Consider the following 26,232-nt stretch of genomic DNA (forward strand, 5'->3'; position numbering starts at 1 on the left):
TTTACAGTGAAACGCTGCCCCATTACGATTATTTGGCACCTATGGGGGGGGCCCCATCCAAATATTCGCAGGGGGGGCCCAGTGATTTCTAGTTACGCCCCTGGTTGTAGCAATTTGTGGCAAAACAACCCCAATAACGCCGATAGGCGGCGGCTGGTCGTTTGTGGTTTTTCATGGAGGCCTTTCTATGCCAGTTCACGGAGACCGTCTCCGTGAACAGTGTGCTAGCCGCAGATCACGGCTCGCACGCATAATGTAAACAAGCGGGGAAGAAATCCCTGCTGTTTACATCAATACGGCGCTGCTGCGCAGCAGCGCCGTGACGGAGATCGGCGATCCCCGGCCTCTGATTGGCTGGGGATCGCCTTTATTTGATAGGCTGAAGCCTATCCTATCCGGCACAACTCATACGGGAAGAGAGAGGGAGGTAAGGGGAGGGAGCGCACAATATCGCTGCGGAGGGGGGCTTTGAGGAGCCCCCCCCGGCCACACGGAGCGGCGGCGATCAGACCCCCCCCAGCAGGTCATCCCCCTAGTGGGGAAAAATGGGGGGGGGGGAAGCTGATCGCCCTGCTGTAATGACGATCTGTGCTGCGAGCTGGAGAGCCCACGCAGCACAGATAATGCAAAGTCTGTCCGGTCCTTAAGTGGTTAAACTGAGCCTGTGGTCTTCCATTTCCTCAATATGTTGCTAACTATGGAAACAGACAGCTGAAATCTCAGACAGCTTTCTGTATCCTTCCCCTAAACCATGATGGTAAACAATCTTTGTTTTCAAGTCATTGGAGAGTTGTTTTGAGACCCCTATGTTGCTACTCTTCAGAAAAAAATAAAAGAGGGAACTTACAATTGACACCCTTAAATACTCTTTCTAATAATTGGATTCACCTGTGTATGTAGGTCAGGGATCACGGAGCTTACCAAGCAAATTTCCAATAATTAGTTCTAAAGGTTTTGGAATCAAAATGACAGTGCCCAAATGTATGCACCTGCCTAATTTTGTTTAAACAATTATTGCACACTTTCTGTAAATCTAATAAACTTCATTTCACTTCTCAAATATCACTGTGTGTCTCCTATATTTAACTGACTTTATCGTAAAAAACAACGATTTATACAAGAAAATCATGATGATTAACAAGGTTGCACAAACTTTCGCATCCCACTGCATGGCAGCCTCCATATTCTTCTCATCTGAGTTGTCCTTTAAAAGCTATATGCCATCTGCTTTTGGGAACAATAAGCTTCTGGCCAGGAAGCGGACCCTTAACCCTGTCTGCCATCCTGGGCTGGTCATTGTCAACATAAATGCCCCAGTAGGATGCCCCATATCTGCTGGGTTCCAGAGTGTCACCCTGCCACCATACAGAAAAAGGTCTCTCCCTGTTTTATATCTAATATAGAAAAGGCCAGGGCCATTTTCTGCAAGGGGGCAAATCTATTCACCGGAACCCAGCTGATACAGGGTTCCAGTGAATTTTATTAAACAGACGAAGTGTTGGGACACTAACTTTTAAGCATTAGTGTAACTCTGTTTTATGTTCACCAGAGATACATTTTAACTTAACTTAGGACACAGCTGTAGAGTAGCTATTAAATAGAAATCAAAACTAGTCCTTGGTAAGAGTACTTGTAGAAGGTACGAGAGAATTTGCCGCCGGGAGACTTGGGTGCAGGATACAGCCAGTATACATTATCCTTATGCTGCACAAGTCCCCAGTGGCGTTAAATACTATTCCCCCTCTAGGTCCACGTGGATAGTGGGGAATGATGTAATTTGGCTTCCAGCTATTGCTGGAAAGCAAATTACAGTGCTTTAAAAGTAACTTCAGCGCAGTCCTCTGACGGCATCGAAGTTACTGACTGTGCGCCACTATAGTGGTCTATGGCGGTGCCAGCTGCACCCAAGTCTCCTGCGCTGCATTTGCAGTGTTCGTACAGACAGGAAAAAAGAGCATCAATCAGCCCCTAGGCAGTCCAATTGTGGCTACAGCTAAGAGTACCTGGTGTGCAGGTACTCTGCAGGAGAATGAGAGGATTCTTCCTCTATTACACATTCTTCATGCACAATGTGAGCCAGGTTTACGGGTGATAGACAACACCTCTGGGATCAATGTGCACAACATTTTTAGTGGGTACACAACTGCTCTGCGGGGATTGCATATGTAGAGTACTTACATAATTCCCCACTATCCACGTGGACCTAGAGGGGGAATGGTATTAACGTGGTCGGGACTTGTGCAGCAGAAGGATCAGCCATATACCGGCTGTATCCTGCGCCCAAGTCTCCTGGCGGACAGTTATCTCGTACGCCAAAATGTGAAGTGGATATCTCACTGTGGCCAATGTTAGAAATTAATGTATTCCTGGTGGCTCCTAGCGGCTGTATTCCTGGTGGCTCCTTCTCCTCGGCTCTGCCACCCCCCCCCCCCCCCCACCTATTTTTCTCTGACAGCCGGGAAAAACACACTTGTACCCAGAGTCGTTCATTACTGCAGGGATTTGTTCTGTTCATACCTGCAGAGTGGGTGCTGGCAGAAGCAATGTCTGCAGCGTTCCCGTTCTGCTTCCCTGCAACAACGAACGGCTATGAGTGCATGTGTGACCCCGGCTGTCAGAGGGAAATAGGTGGGGGTGGGAGCTAGAGCAGAAGAGCAGGAGCCGCCAGGAATACAGATGCCGCCAAGAGCCACCAGGAATACATTCATTTCTAACATTGGCCGCAGTGAAGATCAAGAAATTGTCCATTTTCCATAGATTCTTTAAAAAGGTACAGGAGGAGCTGCGTACGAGCTGCTGCGGTCATTTGCGCAAGCCCGGCTGTACACGTGCAGGTGCAGTACAGCCGTGCTCATAAATGAAGAGCATGGCCAAGTAACATATCAGATAAGCTATTGTCAAATACTGTATGTTCCAGGGGTCCAAGAGTGGCAATGGTGCGGGACAGCAAAACATGGGAAGTCTCTACAGGATCCAGAGGTTTCTCTATAGACAGACCCAGCCTCTGTATATGGATTGCGATGGAAGAACCCCACCTCGGGTTCTCTTTAACTGTACCCCTTTTTGGTAAATTAGCACCTGTCTCACGTTTATATATTTGTGCTGGTGGCCACTCGTGTTCAGCACTGGGTGGCTACAGGTGACTTATTAAAGAACAAGTGACACCCATGCTAACCTAGAAATAAAAAACACATATACAAGTAGATAAATACTAGTTCTACTTACATAGCAGATGTATTGCACTGTCCATGTTACGATTCCTGTGAGTCGTATAAAGGAAAAGCAGAGAATCCTATTCTAGACAGTTTCCATCTTGGTTACTTTTGAATGAAGCTGATCCTGACATTTCCTACCTCACTCTTTTCTTCTCTTGCTAATTGTGTATTCATTACCCGCTTTCCTCCCCAGAGTCTTCAGACACTCCCACTGAGGTCTATACTAGGAAGTGCACTGTCTTATGTCATTAGGCGGAGGGGGTAATAAAGGGAAGAGTAGGAATAAATTATAGATAAAAAGACCCCCCAGCATGCAACTGTTTTGCCAGCTTATGGCAATGGCAATTAAAAGGCCAGTGCTGCTAAGGTATGTGATAACTGCAAACCATAACAGCAGAAAAAGTTTTGAAAGTTTTGAATGCTTTGACTCACTTAATACACTCAGACCAGTTTCTGTTGAAATGTGATTTTTATTGTGACAATCCAGCTTTAAGAGTTTGGGTCACTTTTGCGGGGATATACCATTCCGAGGTGTCATTACTAGCACTTTTATTGTACCAGTCACTTCAAACCTATTGTTAGGTAAGCATCTCATTTTACTCTTTTTATGCACCTCAGGTAAACTTCTAATCTCAGTTCCTCACTAGGAGCACATTTCAGGGAGGCTGGTAGGATAGCTCAGTCCTTAGAGAAAGCCTCCTCTAGAGGCTTCACAAGATATGTAGACCTTGAAGCTGAGGCAATAAACCCTTTCCCAATATTTAGCCTCCTATGGACTCCTAAACCTCTTATCCCTACCACAGTCCTTCCCTTCCCCATTATACTATGGAAAACAATTTCCAGTACACTTTTGATACTGAAAGTTCACTGTAGCATCAAATCCTTATACTGGAACCTGGACTTTGCTCCTGGCAGAAACTCTGCTGACTGGTTAGAATGGATATTCAGGGGTATATTAGTTTTAAATGAATTAAAGGGAATCTAAATTATTTAAAATAAACACATGATATAGCTGAAAATGAATATTACATGCTAACCTCACCGTCAGTTCCTCTCAGAAGCTCACCATGTTCTTCTAACAATGATCCCTTCCAATTCTGACAATATTATGTCAGAACTGAAATATACCAGTTGCTGTCAGTTATATATCAGCAGCTGTTACAACTGAATGTGCAAAATAATGTCGATTTTCCCCTATGGCTCAAGTGGGTGATATTACAGTTTAACAGTGTGCTGACCAGGAAGCTGTTATGGGGTAATGGCCATTTTTAAAATGGAGGACGGAGAATCCCATTGATCACAGTGGACAAATAGGACGCAGGAGAGGAAAAACAGATTGAGGAGTAGACTACATAGGAGGTAAGTATGACGTGTATATGTTTATTTTGACTTTCTATTTTCAGTTAAGGTTCTCTTTAATGATGGCAAATTGCTGATATGGTCCCAATTTTGAATCTGGAAAAAAGGGCGCACATATTATAAAAGTAGCAATCCGCAGGAAAAAAAAAAATTGGGCGCACAGCAGTGCCCACTATGCAATACCACAATTTGTATATCCGCATGCCTCGGCACCTGCAATTGTATTGTACTGATATTTTACTACTGGAATTCAGTAGCAGAATATCGGTCATTTTATCAATATTCTACTAGCAGCAATCTTTCACACCCTTTTTACATGTATGCCCCAAATTTGTTTGCTCTGCCTGACACCGAATCCTTCCACTGAGTGGGTTCTCCTAACATTTTTAAAAGAAGCGCTTTCACTATTATTTCTGCAGTTTCTATTGTAGCCTCATCTCTAATTTATTTTACTATTTGGTATTGTTGCTGTCTGGCTTCTGAAATCTTAAATACCAACATTTCACCAGACCCCTGAAGTGCCATTTTCCACAGTCCCCCACCCTAATGCTGGGTACACACGGTAAGATTTTCCATGCAATTTTCCGACCCAATAGTTTTTTCCACACGAGTCTCTTATCTCAATTAGTTTTTCTTATCTTTTTCCATTCACTGCTATGAGAAATTGAGCGCAGAAACGATCGGGAGCAGTATCGGACAAAAAAATCCTCCTAGCTCATATATGTAACTTAGCTAAGGCTGCTGCCTCCTGCAATGGCAGGGATGTCAAACTTCAGTGCTTCAGGGCCCTATCTATGGCAGTGTTTAGGAGGGAGAGAAAACTTTAGAAATGTGTTCTACTTGATCAGGGGTGATCTTGCTCCTTTCCTTTCTGCAGAGTTTGTTCAGTATAATAGTTTAATATTTACCTGCTCCTGAGAGCCACATGCTTATTCTGCATACCTCTGGCTTCAAATGCATGCCATGTGATTAGAAGCAGGAGGTATAGAAGTAGATAGCTTGCAGTTGCTGGGAAGAACAGAAGTGACAAAACGCAGAGACTGGTACAGATAAATATTGCACCTCTCCACAACTCTGCTATGTGGGAAGAAGGAAGCGGGTTGGGGGGACAAGGTGTGTGTATCCTACCAGCCACAAATGGCGGGGGAGGGGGTTGAGTGCTGGATTCAATGTGGGAGCAACAGGATAATTTTGCAGGGGGACACCATGGGTTGATACTGACCACTTTTACTGAGAAACCAGCATCTGCACAGCAGTCTCTGACCCATTTTGGCCAAAGAACCACCTAGTGCTGTTCTACACACACACACACACACACACACACACACACACGGTTTGCGTACCTAACCAAGACGGGTGATACGCCTTTTACCTCGTATCTAAAAGGCTTGAGACTGTTTATTTATTAATTAGGACACACTACCTTCTCCTTCACTAACAAATCTGATAACTAAACTAGGATACGGAACCCATAGATCACTTTGTCCTCAAACCATCAATTATCTGCCCCTTAGCAATTTTCTACTGTGGCGTTTCTATGTTAGTGCAATTGCAAAAAACCTAACCCCATCTACCCTTTAGGCCTCATTCACACTTAGGTCTCATTTTCATATAGCGCGCTTTCAGGCGCGCTTACGGAAACGAGATCGCAGGGACATAAAAGAGTGCATAGACTGCACTGTTTCCATTCATGCACTGTGATTCACTACTAAATCACAGCGCATGGTTGCCTGCATTTTGGGGTGCTTCAGCCCGCGATCCCATTTAGTATAATGAATGGGATCACAAGCCGCGCCCCCGCCAGGATTAACACGTAGCACCACGGAGCTCTGCTCTGCATGGAAACAAGCCCTGAGTGCGCTTCTGTCTGCTTCTTACCAGCACATCAATGTTACAGATTGATACGCGTTGCTGAAAAGCGGACAGAAGCGCTAGTGTAAAACAGGCTTTAATAGTTCTTTGGTATTCGGATATTTATGTTTATCTTTTGTTTTTAAAATAAATTAATAAGAACTTTAGTTAAAAAAAGCCAATGGAATAATGAAAAATATGGCCAGGGGAGTTTAAGTCACGTTCACAGGGTGGGTTGAGGTGCGGTGTAACGGCTGTTTTGCAACATGACTTACAGCACAACACTGCATGACCTATGCAATGTTCACAGTGTGGCGGGTGTGTTGCGGTATAGTAACAAACTGCATGCAGTACATTACCACTAAACATGCATTAACAGTAAAGGTGGAGCATACTTTTTATTGACTGTATGCTTCACTGTATCCGAGGCAACTTTAAAACGTGCAGCAGCGCAGTCCCATTCCGTTGCGTTGCTGATGTCACAGAGAACACAATGCAATGCCCACTGTGAACATGGCCTCACTGCAACACTAGACAAGAGCATTTGCAAAGTTAACTCTAAGTAACGTCTATCATTCAAGGAATTATGCTGTTCGAATTAAACGAATGGTTTATTACACTTATGATTTATGTAGATTTGTGCTTTATTTCCATCATGTAATGCTACATATCATTTAAGAATTCAAATGTATGTATTACCATGTCAGATGTCCTGGATTCAATATGAAAATAATTAAAGATTATTAAATAAGGAAAAATAACTTGAAATTGTTCCTCACCCTTTTCTGCATAATATTTGCCGCTGTAATTTTCATCTGTTTGGCAGGTACGATATCCAGCTGCATTTCATCTTCCTCTTCATCTTCAACATCTGTCTGTGACAATGCCTAGTGTCATAAAGCCAGAGATTATGATAAAAAAAAAACATTTCAAAGCTTTATCATACGATCAGGAAAAACAGTCTTCAGTCAGATATCTTCTGTGACAATGCAATCGATCCATTACATATAGTTTTTACAGGTCATGCTTTGCTTTAGCGGGTGGCGTTTGTTTAGAAAGTCAATCCTCCTGCTAAACAAAGCCCGCCACAACAAAATAAGTGTTTATTGAAAGACACACAATATGAGCCAAAAAGGTTTCCAGAAAATTAAGAGATGCAATCTACTGCTTTAGCCAAAGGATTTCTTTATGCTGGGAATACGCAATGAGATTTTTCAGCAGATTTACTGTCCGATCGTTTTTCTGATCGATTTCCATTCACTTCTATGAGAAATCGACACGAAAATAAGGTCGAAAATAAGATTGGACCGGTCGGAAATTATCTATCGAACCATCTATCTGCCCAAAAATCTCATGGTGTATTCCAGCATAAGACCATAGTGGACTCAAAATGGAAGACAGGATATGTACTTTTCCAATACACTAGTGAGACACAAATCAGATGCATCTATATAAAAAACAAACAAAGGCTCTCATGTTCCAACCATTTATCTTAAGTAAAGTTGGACTGATCCAGTCTTTGTTTGGTGCCCTGCCCTTATGTCCTCTAGCTGGTTCTGAGCACACTCTGTGCATGGCCCCCAAGGCTGTGGAGTCGGAGTCGAGGAGTCAGAGCAATTTTTGGGTACCTGGAGTTGGAAAAAATGCACAGACTGACTCCTAATGAATTTAAACTAATTAAAATAGAAAATATAACATTTTCTATTTCTCAGATAATAGTCATCATAAATAATTTACATATACAGTAATAGCTCTGCTTAGTCCACAAAAATGAAATAAACCAATCAAAATATAGTTACTTGTGCTGCTTCAATAAAGCAGTCCCAGTATACATATCTGATTGTGACTGTATATATGATGTGTACACATAATTCTCTTATGGTGGCCATACATGGTACAATAAAAACGTTCGATTATCCCGTTTATTCGATCTAAATGATCGAATCGAATGAAAGTTGAAAATATTTTTTTTTTCGATCAAGAAATTTGAACGATTATCCCGTTTTTTTGAGAAAAATCAGATCGGACATGCTGGAAAAACTTTATATTTGATCTAACGGAATAATCAAACTAAATTATCTAATCGAAAAAAATGAAAAATTGTACCATGTATGGCCACCATTATATATACTAAACGTTTATGCTGTAAGATTAAAGCCTGATGTGTAGCGGTGTCACTTATAGAGATGTCAATGAGATGGAAATAATTCTGCGCTAATGCTGGTTTAGGCCAATCTTTGCACTCCCTTAGCTCATGAAATCAAGTCATTTGATATGTTAAAATTTGGTTTGATAGCTACGAATTAAAGGGTACCTGAGACGGATGAAAAGAAAAGTTTTATACATACCTGGGGCTTCCTCCAGTCCTCCCTTCAGGCTAATCAATCCCTCGCTGTCCTCCTCCACCACCTGGATCTTTTGCTATGAGTACCAGTAATTCAGCCAGTCAGCGCAGTCCGGCCTTGTGCCGCTCCCACAGCCAGGAGCATTCTGCACCTGCGCAACAGTGGTGCGTATGTGTAGTATGCTCCTGGTAGCGGAGTGTGTACATGCGCACTACGCCCGACTGGCTCAAGTACCTGGATCAATAGCAAAAGATCCAGGTGGCTGAGGAGAACAGCAAGGGACTGATTAGCCTGAAGGGGGCTGGAGGAAGCCCTAAGTATGTATAAAACTTTAATTTCATCTGTCTCAGGTTTACTTTGTTACACAGTAGTACTATACATATGCACTTGTCACAGAGCTGCAGGGAATCTACTGAGAATGTTGTACACATTGAACACAGAAGTGTTGTCTATCACCCAGATTGTACCTGAAGAATGTTAATAGAGGAAGAATCACCTCATCCTCCTGCAGAGTACCTGTACATCACTCCTACATGTACCCACAGTTACATTGCCTAGGGCCTGATAGATGTACTTTGTTCATGTCTGTACCTTCTACAAGTACTCTTACCAAGGACTAGTTTTAGTCTATGAATAAAAGTATTAGAGGCAGAAGATCCGCCAGGTATGCAGGTAACTGGTATTTTTTAAAAGGGAATAAATATGGCAGTCCCCATATCGCTCTTACTTCAGTTGTCTTTTAAAATTCTTAAGCGTTGGCAGTTAAGAGATGCATTTCATGTTACATACTTTCAATCAACAAGATTGTAACATGCAAATTAGAGGAGTCGAAGTCTGTGGAATTCTAACCTGAGGAGTCGTGGATTTTTGTACCGACTCTACAGCCCTGATGGCTCCATTTGTTTTTCCCTCAATTTACTGTGGAAAAGCCCAACTTGACATTTGATATCCTGCAATCTGCACAGGCAAATTCTTAAAGTGGACCTGAGCTCTTGCTAAGAACAAACTGTGTTAATTCCACCAGGGCTGTGGAGTCGGAGTTGGAGTCGGAGTCGAGGAGTCGGGGGAAATTTTGGGCACCCGGAGTCGGAGTCGTGGTTTCAGAAACTGAGGAGTCGGAGTCGGGAGTCGCATGATTTTTGTACAAAATCCACAGCCCTGTTAAGTATTAGACTAAGGAGTTGGAGTCGAAGTCTGAGCAATTTTGGGTACCCGGGGTCGGAGTTGAAGTCGGAGTCTTGGTTTCAGAAACTGAGGAGTCGGAGTCAGAAGATTTTTGTACCGACTCCATAGCCCTGAATTCCACATTGAAATGCTGTAGAAATAAGATGCACCAAGCTGTGTGTGTGTTTGTTTATTTAGTTACAATTAAGTGTAACGAGTATGTAATCAGTAGGCATGAGTCACAGCTCCTCTGTGTTAGCTGTACAAGACATACAGATGCTTTAATCCTTCCTTTGCTCCCTGAAAATGAATCCAGTAAATTTTCAGGGCTTTTTTGGGATTTCTGTGTTTCTAAGGGCAACAATGATTAATTTGCATATATTCAACAGTGATGCACTGGGAGACATCTCGGAGGACAAAGTGGACGCCGAAAGGACCGCAATACGCCCAAGGGCGTTGCGGCCTTTTGGCATGCCGGGGGAGCGCGCTTCCCCCGGCAACTGGCTCCGCTCACCCACCGGCCGTTCGGAAGCGCCGGCGGGTTGTTAACCCCGCGATCGCCGCTACAAAGTGTATAATACACTTTGTAATGTATACAAAGTGTATTATACAGGCTGCCTCCTGCCCTGGTGGTCCCAGTGTCCGAGGGACCACCAGGGCAGGCTGCAGCCACCCTAGTCTGCACCTAAACACACTGATCTGCCCCCCCCCCCCGCCCCCTGATCGCCCACAGCACCCCTCAGACCCCCCCCTGCCCACCCCCTAGACCACTGTTTGCACCCAATCACCCCCCTAATAACCCATCAATCACTCCCTGTCACTATCGGTCAACGCTATTTTTTTAAAAAAATTCCCTAAACTGCGCCCTGGGGAATCCTGATCACCCCCCCACCCCTCAGATTCTCCCCAGATCCCCCCCCCCCCCGTGTACTGTATGCATCTATCCCCCCTGATCACCTGTCAATCACCAATCAATCACCCCCTGTCACTGCCCCCCATCAATCAGCCCCTAACCTGTCCCTTGCGGGCAATCTGATCACCCACCCACACCATTAGATCGCTCGCAAACTCGCCGTCAAATCACCTCCCAAGTGTATTGTTTACATCTGTTCTCTCTAAACACCCACTAATTACCCGTCAATCACCCATCAATCACCCCCTATCACCACCTGTCACTGTTACCTATCAGATCAGACCCTAATCTGCCCCTTGCGGGAACCCAATCACCCGCCCACACGCTCAGATTGCCCTCAGACCCCACCTTATCAATTCGCCAGTGCATTAATTACATCTGTTCTTCCCTGTAATAACCCACTGATCACCTGTCAATCACCTATCACCCATCAATCACCCCCTGTCACTGCCACCCATCAATCAGCCCCTAACCTGCCCCTTGCAGGCAATCTGATCACCCACCCACACCAATAGATCGCCCGCAGATCAGACGTCAGATCACCTCCCAAGTGCATTGCATCTGTTCTCTCCTCTAAACACCCACAAATTACCCATCAATCACCCCCATGTCACCACCTGTCACTGCTACCCATCAGATTAGACCCCTATGTGCCCCTAGGGCACCCAATCACCCGCCCATACCCTCAGACCCCAGCCCTGATCACCTCGCCAGTGCATTGCTTGCATCTATTCCCCCCACTAATCACACCTTGAGACACCCATCAATCACCTCCTGTCACCCCCCTAGCACTCCTATCCATCAGATCAGGCCCAATACAACCTGTCATCTAAAAGGCCATCCTGCTTATGACCGGTTCCACAAAATTCGCCCCCTCATAGACCACCTGTCATCAAAATTTGCAGATGCTTATACCCCTGAACAGTCATTTTGAGACATTTGGTTTCCAGACTACTCACGGTTTTTGGCCCGTAAAATGCCAGGGCAGTATAGGAACCCTACAAGTGACCCCTTTTTAGAAAAAAAGACACCCCAAGGTATTCTGTTAGATGTATGATGAGTTCATAGAAGATTTGATTTTTTGTCAAAAGTTGATCAAAAATTGATTTTTATAGTTTTTTCACAAAGTGTCATTTTTCACTAACTTGTGACAAAAAAAAATCTTCTATGAACTCACCATACTCCTAACGGAATACCTTGGGGGGGGTCTTCTTTCTAAAATGGGGTCACTTGTGGGGTTCCTATACTGCCCTGGCATTTTAGGGGCCCTAAACCGTGAGGAGTAGTCTAGAAAACAAATGCCTCAAAATGACCTGTGAATAGGACGTTGGGCCCCTTAGCGCACCTAGGCTGCAAAAAAGTGTCACACGTGGTATCGCCGTGCTCAGGAGAAGTAGTATAATGTGTTTTGTGGTGTATTTTTACACATACCCATGCTGGGCGGGAGAAATCGCTCTGTAAATGGACAATTGTGTGTAAAAAAAAAAAATCAAAAAATTGTCATTTACAGAGATATTTCTCCCACCCAGCATGGGTATGTGTAAAAATACACCACAAAACACATTATACTACTTCTCCTGAGTACAGCAGTACCACATGTGTGGCACTTTTTTGCGCCTTAACTGCGCTAAGAGGCCCAAAGTCCAATGAGTACCTTTAGGATTTCACAGGTCATTTTGCGACATTTGGTTTCAAGACTACTCCTCATGGTTTAGGGCCCCTAAAATGCCAGGGCAGTATAGGAACCCTACAAATGACCCCATTTTAGAAAGAAGACACCCAAAGGTATTCCGTTAGGAGTATGGTGAGTTGATAGAAGATTTTATTTTTTTGTCACAAGTTAGCGGAAAATGACACTTTGTGAAGACAAAATCAATTTTAGGGGCCCTAAACCGTGAGGAGAAGTCTTGAAACCAAATGTCGCAAAGTTAGGGTGCAAAAAAGTGCCACACATGTGGTATCGCCGTACTCAGAAGTCGTATAATGTGTTTTGGGGTGTATTTTTACACATACCCATGCTGAGTGGGAGAAAGATCTCTGTAAATGGAGAATTGTGTGTAAAAAAAAAAATCAAAAAATTGTCATTTACAGAGAAATTTCTCCTACCCAGCATGGTTATGTGTAAAAATACACCCCAAAACATTATACTACTTCTCCTGAGTATGGCAATACCACATGTGTGGCACTTTTTTGCAGCCTAACTGCGCTAAGGGGCCCAAAGCCAATAAGCACCTTTAGGCTTTACAGGGGTGCTTACAATTTAGCACCCCCCAAAATGCCAGGACAGTAAACACACCACACAAATGACCCCATTTTGGAAAGTAGACCCTTCAAGGTATTCAGAGAGGAGCATAGTGAGTCCGTGGCAGATTTCATTTTTTTTTGTCGCAAGTTAGAAGAGATGGAAACTTTTTCCCATTTTTTTTTTTGTCACAAAGTGTCATTTTCCTCTAACTTGTGACAAAAAATATAATTATGAACTCACCATGCCTCTCAGTGAATACTCTGGGATCTCTTCTTTCCAAAATGGGGTCATTTGGGGGTATTTATACTATCCTGGAATTTTAGCACCTCATGAAACATGACAGGTGCTCAGAAAAGTCAGTGATGCTCCAAAATGGGAAAATTCACTTTTGGCACCATAGTTTGTAAACGCTATAACTTTTACCCAATCCAATAAATATACACTGAATGTTTTTTGTTTTTTTTTATCAAAGACATGTAGCAGAATAACTTTCGCGCTCAAATGTATAGGAAAATTTTACTTTCTTTGAAAAATGTCAGCACAGAAAGTTAAAAAAAAGTCATTTTTTTGACAAAATTCATGTCTTTTTTGATGAATAGAATAAAAACTAAAACTCGCAGCAGCAATCAAATAGCACCAAAAGAAAGCTGTATTAGTGACAAGAAAAGGAGGTAAAATTCATTTAGGTGGTAGGTTGTATGACTGAGCAATAAACCGTGAAAGCTGCAGAGGTCTGAATGGAGAAAAAGGCTCTGGTCTTTAAAGGGGCGCTATGGCGAATTACTGTTTAAATTAATGCAGCATAAAATTAAGCCAGCATCCAAAAGTAGCTGCAATAAAAAAAAACTTTAGTTTCAGAAAAATAAACAGAGCCTGCTTGCTCAGTCACTTTAGCTTTCAGTATCCCCTCATTTGCATTTTATGCGTCAGACTAAACAGACCAGTACATTAGTTGCAGAGGAACATCTGGTATGACTGTTTATTTTTTTCAGATCTGACTTCCTTGTCACCTGGTTGTTTTGGTTTCTCCACACTCAGGGCCCTATTCCACTAGCAATCGCTAGCGTTCACGCTGAACGCTAGCGATTGCTGAATCGCAATTACCGGCGATTCCCCGACGTTCGCGGCTGCGATTTTGCTATGCTATGCACTGCATAGCAAAATCGCGGCAAATATCGCTCTGCCGCGCGTTCGCGTTCCCGGCAAAAACGAATCGTGGTAGTGGAAATGACCTACCGCCATTCCTATGTTAAAAAGCAAACCGTAGCAATTGTAAAATCGCTAGCGGTTTGCGTTTTTGCGATTCAGCGCTGGTGGAAAAGGGCCCTCAGGAGCTGAGCTGCCCGCTGTGAACAGTTGCAAAGCTATGCTTAATACTCACAGCTTACACTGAAGCTGTGAAGGACCCCTGCACTCTTTCAGCAATAAATCAGCCACCTTATTTCGGCTGACTATCCGCCCTTATCCCCCTGTGTCATTAGCAAACTTGCTTAGTATCTGCTGTACAGATCAAAGGCAGAAGATTTGTATATTGTACAGCACTAGTGCCTCAATGTAATAGAAACTATTTAGATTGTCCATTAGGAAGAGGTAATTGTAGAAGTCTTGAAAAACATAATATTGTAACTAGTATATATAGATATACAGGTATTTTTTTTAGAACAACAAAGGTCAGTGCAGTTTCTAGGTTAAATTTCTCCCAGGGCGAGTGTCAAAAAATACGCCCCCCCCCCCCTTCAGAATGCGACGGAACAAAGAAAACTTCAATTCTTGAGGAAGCACCCCCCCGCCGGGCGGATCGCTCAAAAGCAGTCTTATCACCCGAACGACAGTCTGTACACACGCCCGATTTGGCGTGCGGACGACTGGATGGGACGTTCAAACGGCCAGTCGTTCTCAAAATCCGCCGTGTGTATGGGCCTTTCCACCTTGGCATACCAAAAAGACTATAGGGAAAGCAAGGGCTAGTACTTTGCCTTGGGCCCCGTTTCATCTTCATCCTTTTCTGCTAATAATGACAGCTTGCATGCAAACACCCATCAGCAGCCCTGAGAACCAAAGCATAATGACAATACACATACATCTATAGGGAAGCAACGAGGGCATCTAAAGTCCCGAAAAGCAATACACGCATCCCTATAGGGAAGCAACCAATCAGCAGCTGTGAGGATACACTGTAAGTGCAGTCATTAGTAGAGATGTTGCGAACGGTTCCCGAACCGTTCGCCGGCGAACATCTCCAAATCTGTGGACCGTCAACTACTTCTGGGTCGCAATCACCCGGAGTAGTACGCCTGCGCTGCCCGGTGGAGCGCGTCCTACCTCGCACTGCCGGGCACTTTCTGCGCATGTGCGTGATATCATGAGTGACTTCACGCGCATGCGCAGAAAGTGCCCGGCAACAGGAGCGTGATCTAGGATGCACTCCGCCGGGCAGCGCAGGCGTACTACTCCGGGTCATTGCAACCCGGAAGTAGTTGAAGGCCCAGAGAGATTCGTCCAAGGAACGGTTCGGGCCATCTCTATTAGTACAGGGAAGCAGTGTGGGCACAGCATGGGCACCTATCAGCATCCCTGAGTGTATAGGTATATCAGTACAGGGATACCGTGTGGGTATCTACCAGAAGCCCTGAGGGTACACTGGAAGTGCAGGGAAGCAGTGTGAGCACAGCATGGGCCCCTATCACTATTCCTGAGGATACACTGGAATAACAGGCATATCAGTACAGGGAAGCACAATATGGGCACAGCATGGGCACCTATCAGCATCCCATAGTGTACACTGGAAGTGCAGGCATATCAGTAAAGGGCACAATATAAGCACCCCATGGGCACCTGTAAGCAGTCCCGAGGATGTGGGCACACTTATAGAACAGGTGTCAGACTAAGCTGACAATGAGGGAGAGGTGAGCTAACATGATCACAGCACCCACCTATGGAGTCGTTGTCCTGCCGATCAGGGAGCTCAGGTAGCTGTTGCTACTTTTCTCTGGTGAGCTGAGTCAGGGTAAGTCATGCCCACATGGGTACCTTCAGCAGGATCAGCCTGGCGGTTCCTCCTCCAGGGTAAGGGTGAGCAGGTTGTCCAGCACGATCCTCTCAGTGCCCCCCTCCTCATCCTCAGTCTCTATCAGGGGCGGCAGGAGGAGGTGGCGAAAGCACCATCAATCCATTCCTAATTCATGGCGTGGGCAGGCAGCGGTCATCCATCTGGGGGGCAGCGGCGCTAGGTGATATTCAGGCGGGCGGCAGGCAGCGTGACTTTTCCAGTCACATCCGGATTCCGCCTTTGTCCCCACCTGGCATGAAGGCAGCTTACAGGAAAGCCCCAGCAGGTCCCAAGTAGAGAGCAGGTTTTTACTTACTGCACCTGCTGAAGAGGTGCCGATCCAGGGGGAAAGCAAGCAGGGCGGCCTGGGTCACCAGGCAGGGGAACACAGACGCATCGGCACGCATGACACAGCCACAACTCCTCCATTGGCGACGCTGCGCTCTTCCTGGCCTGCAATACCGCTACAAACGTGTGTCATCACGTGGTGACATCAGAGCGGAAGGAGAAAGCCGCAGGACGCCCAGGAGGAGTGTGGGAAGGACGGCATACTTTTGTTAGCCTGCACCGCGCATCACCAGCTCAGTGGGCTCCAGCAGTGTCTTCCTGCCTGAGCCCCCTTCCTTCACTTGCTAGTTTGCGCTCAGTGCGGTCGCCCGGCCCGCACGGTGGAAAAAACAGCCCTGATAAAGGTATACATATACAGATAAATAAAAAAAATAGTTTCTATCACATTGAGGCACTAGTGCTGTACAATATACAAATCTTCTGCCTTTGATCTGTACAGCAGATACTAAGCAAGTTTGCTAATGACACAGGGGGATGGGGGCGGGTAGTCAGCCGAGATAAGGTGGCTGATTTATTGCTGACAGAGTGCAGGGGTCCCTTCACGGCTTCAGTGTAAGCTGTGAGTAAGCGTAGCTTTGCAACTGTTCATAGCGGGCAGCTCGGCTCGTGTGTGCTGAGAAACCAAAACAACCAGGTGACAGGGAAGTAAGATCTGAAAAAAATAAACAGTCATACCAGATGTTCCTCTGCAACTAATGTACTGGTCTGTTTAGTCCGATGCATAGAATGCAAATGAGGGGATACTGAACGCTAAAGTGATGGAGCAAGCAGCCATGTTTAATTTTCTGAAACTAAAGTTTTTATTGCAGCCTCTTTTGGATGCTGGCTTAATTTCAGGCTGCATTAATTTAAACAGTAATTCGCCACAGCGCCCGTTTAAGGGGTAGAAAGACTGTGGTCCTCAAGTGGTTAGGGCAAGGGTCACACTTAGGGCCCTTTTCCACTAGCAATCGCTAGCGTTCGAGCTAAACGCTACGATTGCAATTCAGCAAAAATTAAAAATTTCCCGGCGATTTCCCGACGTTTGCGATCATCGCGATTTTGCTATGCACTGCATAGCAAAATCGCGGCAAAAATCGTTCCGCGGCGCAATCGCGATTTAGTAAAAAAATGAATCGTGTAGTGGAAATTACCTACCACGATTCCCATGTTATTTAGCAAACTGTAGCGATTTTAAAATCGCTAGCGATTCGAGATTTAGCAATCGCAAATGCTCTAGTGGAAAAGGGCCCTTAGAGTCGCATGCATTGTTCCATAACTCAGAAAATACACGTTGTTACTGTAATGTTTCTCTTTGGGCATCACAAAAAAAAAAAAAATACCAACCTCAATGATGTGAGTTTTTCGGTGCAGGAAAAAAATGCTCAGTATGTTCATTCTTTTTGCATGTGTTATGAGAATCATGTGCGATTCTCATACAATGCTTGCCTAGGGGAAATGCAATCCACATGAGTGTTTGTTTTTTTGTTTTATGGTTGTTTATTTTGGTAAAAGGGAAAAAATGATTTGACAAGTATTTTTTTCACTTGACATATGAATATTCATAAAAAATGCACAACGGAACCGCATGAAAAAAACTCACATAAAACACACCTGAAAAAAAAAAAAAAAAAAAAACACAAAAGCAGGAAAACCCACAGAAAAGCTCATAGCATATATCTAATGCTTTTCTGTGGGGACAAGTATGACCCCAGCATAAGGCAAGGTCAAGCTGTGATTCAGCACAGTTGACTTTAAGAACTCTTCACTATAAAGCTACAAATAAATCTATATGGTTTATAATTTTTCATGGCAGTTCGGGAACAAGTGCATTTAGGAGGGGCAAAAGAGACATCCAATAATAAAAGGGCCCCATGGTATAGATAATCAAGAGGATGGGGAGACAGCAGCTAAAGGGAAACAAGTGGTGGGGGTTATAGGGGGTTGGTAAAATGTGCTCATTGTGTCTACCTAGTCCAGAGCCCAGATACTTGCAGAGATCATAGCAAAAAAAAAAAAAATCGGAACAAGGAGCAGCCCCATATGACAAAGACCACCCCCTTCTGGACTATGATTATCCAGGTGTTAACTCCATCCGTATTCCAGAAAATAAAAATCCATTTAGCCGTAAACCTGGATTTGGAACTTTGCAGCGTACAGCATAGTGTAAGTTTAAAGTGTACCCAAGATGAAAGCCATCTCAGGTACCATACTTGTCTCGGACTTCCTTAAACCCTTAGCGTCTCCCCAGGTGGCTCCTGTCCACCGCAATACGTCCCGAAATACTAGCCGAGTTGCGACATGCGCGGCTAGATGCGCTCCCTCAGTAAAAAGATCAGCAGGACTGACAGGAAACTAATATTGTTTAAAAGGAAATAAATATGGCATCCTCCACAATCCTCTCACTTTAATTCAAGACCTTTCAAGATTGTAAGATTTTTTTTTAAAGGACCATCGAGGTGACGTGACATGATGAGATAGACATGTGCATATACAGTGCAGTGTTCTCCCCAGCGCACATTAGATGCGCGCGCCGCCCGGGTAAAATCAGCGGCCGCCCAGGTAAAATTCGGCCGCCTGGGTGGCATAATTATCCAGGCGTCCGTCCACCAGAGACATTTTATTATACGCGTACGTGCATGCCTGTTAGCTCCCACGTAGTTGAAGGCTCTCTTTCCTTCCCTCCCTCCTACCCATTGGTGCCTCCCCTCCAGCCAGCAAAACAGAGAGGCAGCTGAGTGCTCCCCGCCCCTCACAACTCCATCCAGCCAGGAGCAGCAGCATCAGTCACACCAGAGAGGAGATCATCTTTGCTCTACATGCAGAATGCACGGGTAGTGTGCACTGCAGCATGACGTTACACAGCGACAGCTCAGTCACTTATACAAGTCACTCCAGCACACCATACTGCAGAGGACCTCTAATTAACTCTTTCAGACTCACCGTTCACCAGGCAGCCAGGTAATTAACTTACAAAAATCAAACATACATAGAGCAGAGTGTAAATCACTTCTCAGTATTTTAAAGAGAGAGGTCACTAAAGGAATGTGGGAAGTTAATGGGGAGAATTGTGTATCCATACATAGAAAGAGTCAAGAATATCAAATTGCCAACTTATTCATTGTTCTCTAAAACTGACAGTTCTCATAATAATACAGTACCTTAAAGGGATACTGTAGGGGGTCGGGAGAAAATGAGTTGAACTTACCCGGGGCTTCTAATGGCCCCCGCAGACATCCTGTGCCCGCGCAGCCGCTCACCGATGCTCTGGTCCCACCTCTGGTTCACCTCTGGAATTTCAGACTTTAAAGTCTGAAATCCACTGCGCCTGCGTTGCAGTGTCCTCTCTCCTGCTGATGTCACCAGGAGGGTACTGTGCAGTCACAGACCATACTGGGCCTGTTCAGTACTCTTCTGGTGACATCAGCAGGAGCGAGGACACGACAAGACAGGAGCAGTGGATTTCAGACTTTAAAGTCTGAAATTCCAGAGGTGAACCAGAGGCGGGACCGGAGCATCGATGAGCGGCTGCGCAGGCACAGAACATCTGCGGGGGACCATTAGAAGCCCTGGGTAAGCTCAACTCATTTTCCCCCGACCCCCCCTACAGTATCCCTTTAAGGACATCTGAGTTTGGGAGAGGGCTTCTTCCAGCTCCTAGCAGTCTTATCTGGTCCCCTTCTGTTACGTTGCCCTCCAGGCTGCTGCTGTCCCCTCCAAAAGATCTCCAACTACAGCTGGTCGCAGGCTACTGTGCATGCAAAGTCTCATCTGTGCACCTCTTTCGTTCACGCTCCTGTAGTCTGGATCATTCTGCATTTGTGTAGTTTAATTATGCGAGAACTGCACAAGCACAGAATCATCCTGACCACTGGAGCACGATTGAGAGAAGTGCAGACGGATCCACAACCAGAGTCAGGGATCTTTCCAAGGGGACAGCAAATAAACTAGAGTAGATTGGAACTACAGCGAGGGACCTGATAAGACTCCTGGAAGAAGCCCCAGCTAAGTAAATCTAACATCCCTCACCCAATGAGCACCACGATAACCTGTAAATCGCAGTGCTCATTTCCCACTAGCATGAATAGTTTTTTTCCGCACTGCAGTCATCGCTCGATTGTGCTCCGTTCCCGGCAGCTATATGCCGCAATCACGGGTAGTGGAAATTGTAGGTTGCGTGATCGCATCGAGATTGCACTTCCTAGTTGAAGAGGGCCCTTACTTCCCCACCCGGCTACTTTTTCATCCCACCCGGCTGAAAATTTCTGGGGAGAACACTGCAATGCCAAGCACACAAACTACTATGTTGTGTTCCTTTTTATCTTTCTCTGCCTGAAAGAGTTAAACATCAGGTATGCAAGTGACAGTCTTTGTCCGGGTCGTACTATAGAGTAACCCTCACTGATAAGCAATTATAGCTATAAAACCCTTTCTCGTCAGTAAATGACTTAAGAGAACAGGGAAGAGATAAAAAGGTTTAATAGTTCATAGATTGAAGCTCTGGCACATAAAGCTCTGCAATAAAGGTTTAATAATATTTTGCTTGGACATTCCCTTTAAGGAGTAGGCCCCCAAAAAATGTTACGTTCGGAAACTTGGAGTGGTTTCCACCGAAAAGGCTGGGCATGGTAGCTTCTTGGATTGGCGGTTGCGTATTGTGCGGCATAACGGTTGGTCTCAGCCACAATTAAGTCGTAGAGAACAGCAGTGATCAGGAGAAAAAAAATCTGTCACTGCGGTGGGGCGGGTGAGGGTTTGGCCGGGTAATCAGAAGCTTGCAGGAGGCAGATTAGGGCCTGATCTGATAGATAGTAGTGCTAGAGGGTACAGGTGGTGACAGGAGGTGATTGATGGGTGTCTCAGGGGGTGATTAGAGGGGAGAATAGATGCAATCAATGCACTGGGGAGGTGATCGGAAGGGGGTCTGAGGGGGATCTGAGGGTTTGGCCAAGTGATCAGGAGCCCACACGGGCAAAGTAGGGCCTGATCTGATGGGTAGGTGTGCTAGGGGGTGACAGGAGGTGATTGATGGGCGTCTCAGGGTGTGATTAGAGGGGGAATAGATGCAAGCAATGCACTGGGGAGGTGATCGGGGGGGGGGGGGGTCTGAGGGTGATCTGAGGGTGTGGGCAGGTAATTGGGTGCCTGCAAGGGGCAAATTAGGGTCTGATCTGATGGGTAGCAGTGACAGGGGTGACGGGGTGATTGATAGGTGATCAGGGTGTGATTAGAGGGGAGAATAGATGTAAGCAATGCACTGGCGAGGTGTTCAGGGGGGGTCTGAGAGCAATCTAAGGGTGTGGGCGGGTGATTAGGTGCCCGCAAGGGGCAGATGAGGGTGTGATCTGATGGGTATGATGGGTAGCGTGACAGGGGGTGATTGATGGGTGATCAAAGCGGAGAACAGATGTAAATATTGCACTGGGGAGGTGATCAGGGGGGTCTGCAGGCGATCTGAGGGTGTGGGCGGGTGATCAGGTGCCCGCAAGGGGCAGGTTAGGGTCTGATCTGATGGGTGGCAGTGACAGATGGTGATAGGGGGTGATTAATGGGTGATTACAGGGGAGGATAGATGTATACAGTACACGGGGGGGGGGTGTCTGGGGAGGATCTGAGGGTGTGATCAGGAGCCCCCAGGGTGTGGGCGGATGTTTGGGTGCCCGCAGGGGGCAGATTAGGGCCTGATCTGATGGATAGCAGTGACAGGTGGTGACAGGGACTGACGGGGTGGTTGATAAGTGATCAGGGTGTGATTAAAGGGGAGAATAGAAGCAAGCAATGCACTGGCGAGGTGATCAGGGGAAGGGGTCTGAGGGCAATCTGAGGGTGTGGGCGGGTGTATGGGTGCCAGCAAGGGGCAGATGAGGGTCTGATCTGATGGGTGGCATTGACAGATGGTGATAGGGGGTGATTGATAAGTGATTGACAGGTGATCAGTGGGCGATTACAGGGGAGGATAGCTGTATACAAAATGGGGGGGGGGGGGTGTCTGTGGAGGGTGGGGTGGGTGATCAGGAGTCCCCGGGGGGCAGTTTAGGACTTAATCTCAAATATAGCCTTGATAGATAGTGACAGGGAGTGATTGATGGGCAATTAGGGGGTGATTGGGTGCAAACAGTGGTCTGAGGGGGTGATCGGGGGGCTGTGGGCGATCAGGGGGCAGGATCAGTGTTTGTGTGTGCTTACTAGGGGGGCTGCCTCTTGCCCTGGTGGTCCCTCGATCACTGGGACCACCAGGGCAGGAGGCAGCCTGTATAATTTGCTTTGTATACATTACAAAGCGTATTATACGCTTACTATTGTGCAGATGCGCGCGATCTCCGGCAATTCAGCCCCCCAGGTACCGACGCCTTTGGGAGTTATGCGGTCCTGGGGGTGCCACTTTGCCGAAGCCGGTTAAGGACTGTAGTCTCAAAAGATGTAGCAGACCAGAAAAGATGACAACTTAAATCTGCTATAAAAGAAGTTAATCATGAAGGAGTGTGGGAAATGTGTGATTGGAGTCCACTACACATTGACCAAGGGTTTTTAAAAATAATGAAAATGTATTTCATTTTTCTATGGGAAGGTGTATAATAGGGTATTTGGATGTGGTTTTACTTTTTGGCCACAAGATGGGGATACAGAATTAGTGTGTTCTAAAAACAGAAACAGAGACAAGTGTTTATTATTTGTTTATATTTATGTAAACACAGGAGCGTAGAAACTCGTACTGGTGGTGGTAAAGTGGTTTTTAAAGGACAACTGAAGCAAAAGGGATATGGGGGCTACCATATTTATACCCTTTTTAACAACACCAGTTGCCTGGCTATCCTGCTGATCCTCTGCCTCTAATGGTGGGAATACACAGGTCGATTCTGACACTCGATTCTGCACCTGATCGTTTTGCCTGCTCAATTTTCTTATCTTTTTTTTCAATTACTTCAATGGTGAATTGAGCGGCAAAATGATCGAACGGTGATCGGACATGTCGGAAATTATCTATCAAGCAGTCTTAATGGCTCAGAATCAAGCTGTGTATTCCCAGCATAAAGCCAAGTACACACTTGAGATAAAAGTCTTTGGAAAATGAAAGCTCACAGACCAATTTTACCCCCCTTCCATGTAGTATGAGAGCATACCTACACAGTCTATTCTATTAAGCGGAGTACCCCCATCAGATAAAAATCCGCTCAACGGATCGTTCAGAAACAGCCTTATCAGTCCCCCGACAGCGGGTAAACACACACTACTGTCGGCTGAACGTTCGCCCAGCAGGAGGGTCCGGCGAACCGGTCGTTGCCGCCGGTGGTGCGTGTGTATGCACCTTATGCTTTCAAATGGGCTTATCTGCCATAGGCAGTCATGCGACACAGGGGAGGATCAAATTACAACTTGAAATTAGACACAGATAAGGGGGATATTTGAGACAGCCTAAACTCTCTGAATACATACAGGGTGCATTTCTCTATGTTTTCCTTCTGTCCTGTGCATGAGTTCGGGTCCACTTTACAGGACATTCATCTTTAGATCAGATGCACCAGGATGGATCTTCAGATAACTGATCTGCAGATGAATGTCTGCTAAAAAAAAGGTGTGTATGAGATCTGCAGATATCAGACTATGAATGCAATTTGCAGGAACTGAGCTTTTGCAGATAATGATCTTTTGCATGTGTACAGCATCTTTGTGTACAGCATCTTGCAAAGATTTTTATCTGATGGGGAGTTCAGCTCAATAGAATAGACTGTGTAGGTATACTCTAATACCAGGGCTGTTAAGTTGGTACAAAAATCCTCCGACTACGATGGTTAGTATTATACGAACGCCGACTCCTCTAATTTTCATATTACAATCTTGTTGATTAAAAGTATGTAACATAAACTCAGGGCTGTGGAGTCGGTACAAAAATCCACCGACTCCTCAGTTTAGGATTCCACCGACTCAGACTCCTCTAATTTGCATATTACAATCTTGTTGATTGAACGTATGTAACATGAAATTCGTCTCTTAACTGCCAACGCTTAGGGCCTGTTCACACTTAGAACCGCAGAACGCCGGCGATTACCGCCGGCGTTTTGCGGGAGTGCTTTTCCCGCGATTAGCGCGGAAAAAAATCACTGGACACTGCGGCGGTTTTGGAGCGATCACGATTAGTGTGCTGTGCACGCTAATCACGATCGATAATCGCGGAACGCTAACCGCAACCTCGGCAGTGAGAACACTGCCACTCGCTACATTGTGTAGCGGTTCTTGCAGAACCGCTAGCGGTTTGCCGTGAGCGGGAATCGCGCAATTCCCGCTTAGGTGAGAACGGGCCCTTAGGAATTTTAAAAGACAACTGAAGTGACAAGGATATGGAGATTGCCCCTAAAACTAGTCCTTGGTAGGAGTATTTGTAAAAGGTACAGGCCGGAACAAAGAACATCTATGAGGCCCTAGGCAATGTAACTGTGGGTACATGTAAGAGTGATGTGCAGGTACTCTGCAGGGGAATAAGGAGATTCTTCCTCTATTACACATTCTTCATGCACAATCTGAACCAGGTTTATGGGTGATAGACAACACCTCTGTGTTCAATGGGCACAACATTCTCAGTGGATTCCCTGCAGCTCTGTGGAGAGTGCATATGTAGAGTATAGTACTACTGCGTAACAAAGTAAACCTGAGACACATGTAATTAAAGTTTTATACACACCTGGGGCTTCCTCCAGCCCCCTTCAGGTTAATCAGTCCCTCGCTGTCCTCCGCCGCCGCCGCCTGGATCTTCTGCTATGAGTCCAGGTACTTGAGCTAGTGCGCATGCACACACTCCGCCGCCGGGAGCGTACTAGACCTGCGCAGCATTGTTGCGCAGGTGCAGAGCGCTCCTGGCTGTGGAGGCGGCATGCGGCCGAACTGCGCTGACTGGCTGAATTACCAGGACTCCTAGCAGAAGATCCAGGTGGTGGAGGTGGACAGCGAGGGACTGATTAGCCTGAAGGGGGCTGGAAGAAGCCCCAGGTATGTATAGAACTTCTTTTCATCCTTCTCAGGTACCATTTAATTCGTAGTCCCCAAACCAAATTTTAACAACATATCAAATTATTTAATTTCATGAGCAAAGAGTACATTTGCATAAATCAGAATCAACGCAGAATTATTTCCATCTCATTTACCATCTCTATTAGTGACACGGCTACACATCAGGCTTTATTCTTACAGCATAGATGTTATTTAGTATATAGTGGGTTGCAAAAGTATTCGGCCCCCTTGAAGTTTTCCACATTTTGTCATATTACTGCCACAAACATGAATCAATTTTATTGGAATTCCACATGAAAGATCAACACAAAGTGGTGTACACATGAGAAGTGGAACGAATATCATACATGATTCCAAACATGTTTTTACAAATAAATAACTGCAAAGTGGTGTGTGCATAATTATTCGGCCCCTTTTGATCTGAGTGCAGTCAGTTGCCTATAGACATTGCCTGATGAGTGCTAATGACTAAATAGAGTGCACCTGTGTGTAATCTAATGTCAGTACAAATACAGCTGCTCTGTGAGGGCCTCAGAGGTTGTCTAAGGCCTGATGCACACCAGAGGAGTTTTTCTGAGCGTTCTGAGTTTTTAAATCTGCTGCTAATGTTATCCTATGTGTCTGTGCACACTGGAGCAATGAGGTTTTGTAAAAAAAACCCATAGTATTACATTGGGAAGAGCTTTTAGGAGGTTTCAAAAGCTCTTCCCAATGTAATGCTATGGGGTTTTTTACAAAACCTCCTTGCTCCAGTGTGCACA

The 26,232-nt window shown here is 45.4% G+C and overlaps 1 protein-coding gene across 1 annotated transcript in view; it reads right to left on the reverse strand.

Moving 5' to 3' along the window:
• Positions 1–26,232, reverse strand: part of POLDIP3 (DNA polymerase delta interacting protein 3) — a 216,500-nt gene that overhangs the window by 161,487 nt on the left and 28,781 nt on the right. Inside the window, exon 3 of the mRNA XM_068242119.1 lies at positions 7,205–7,312. Within this exon, the coding sequence (XP_068098220.1) occupies positions 7,205–7,312 (108 nt within the window). The remainder of the gene's footprint in view (positions 1–7,204; positions 7,313–26,232) is intronic.

The sequence above is a fragment of the Hyperolius riggenbachi genome, chromosome 6 (genome assembly GCF_040937935.1).
Source record: "Hyperolius riggenbachi isolate aHypRig1 chromosome 6, aHypRig1.pri, whole genome shotgun sequence".
Lineage (NCBI taxonomy): Eukaryota > Metazoa > Chordata > Amphibia > Anura > Hyperoliidae > Hyperolius > Hyperolius riggenbachi.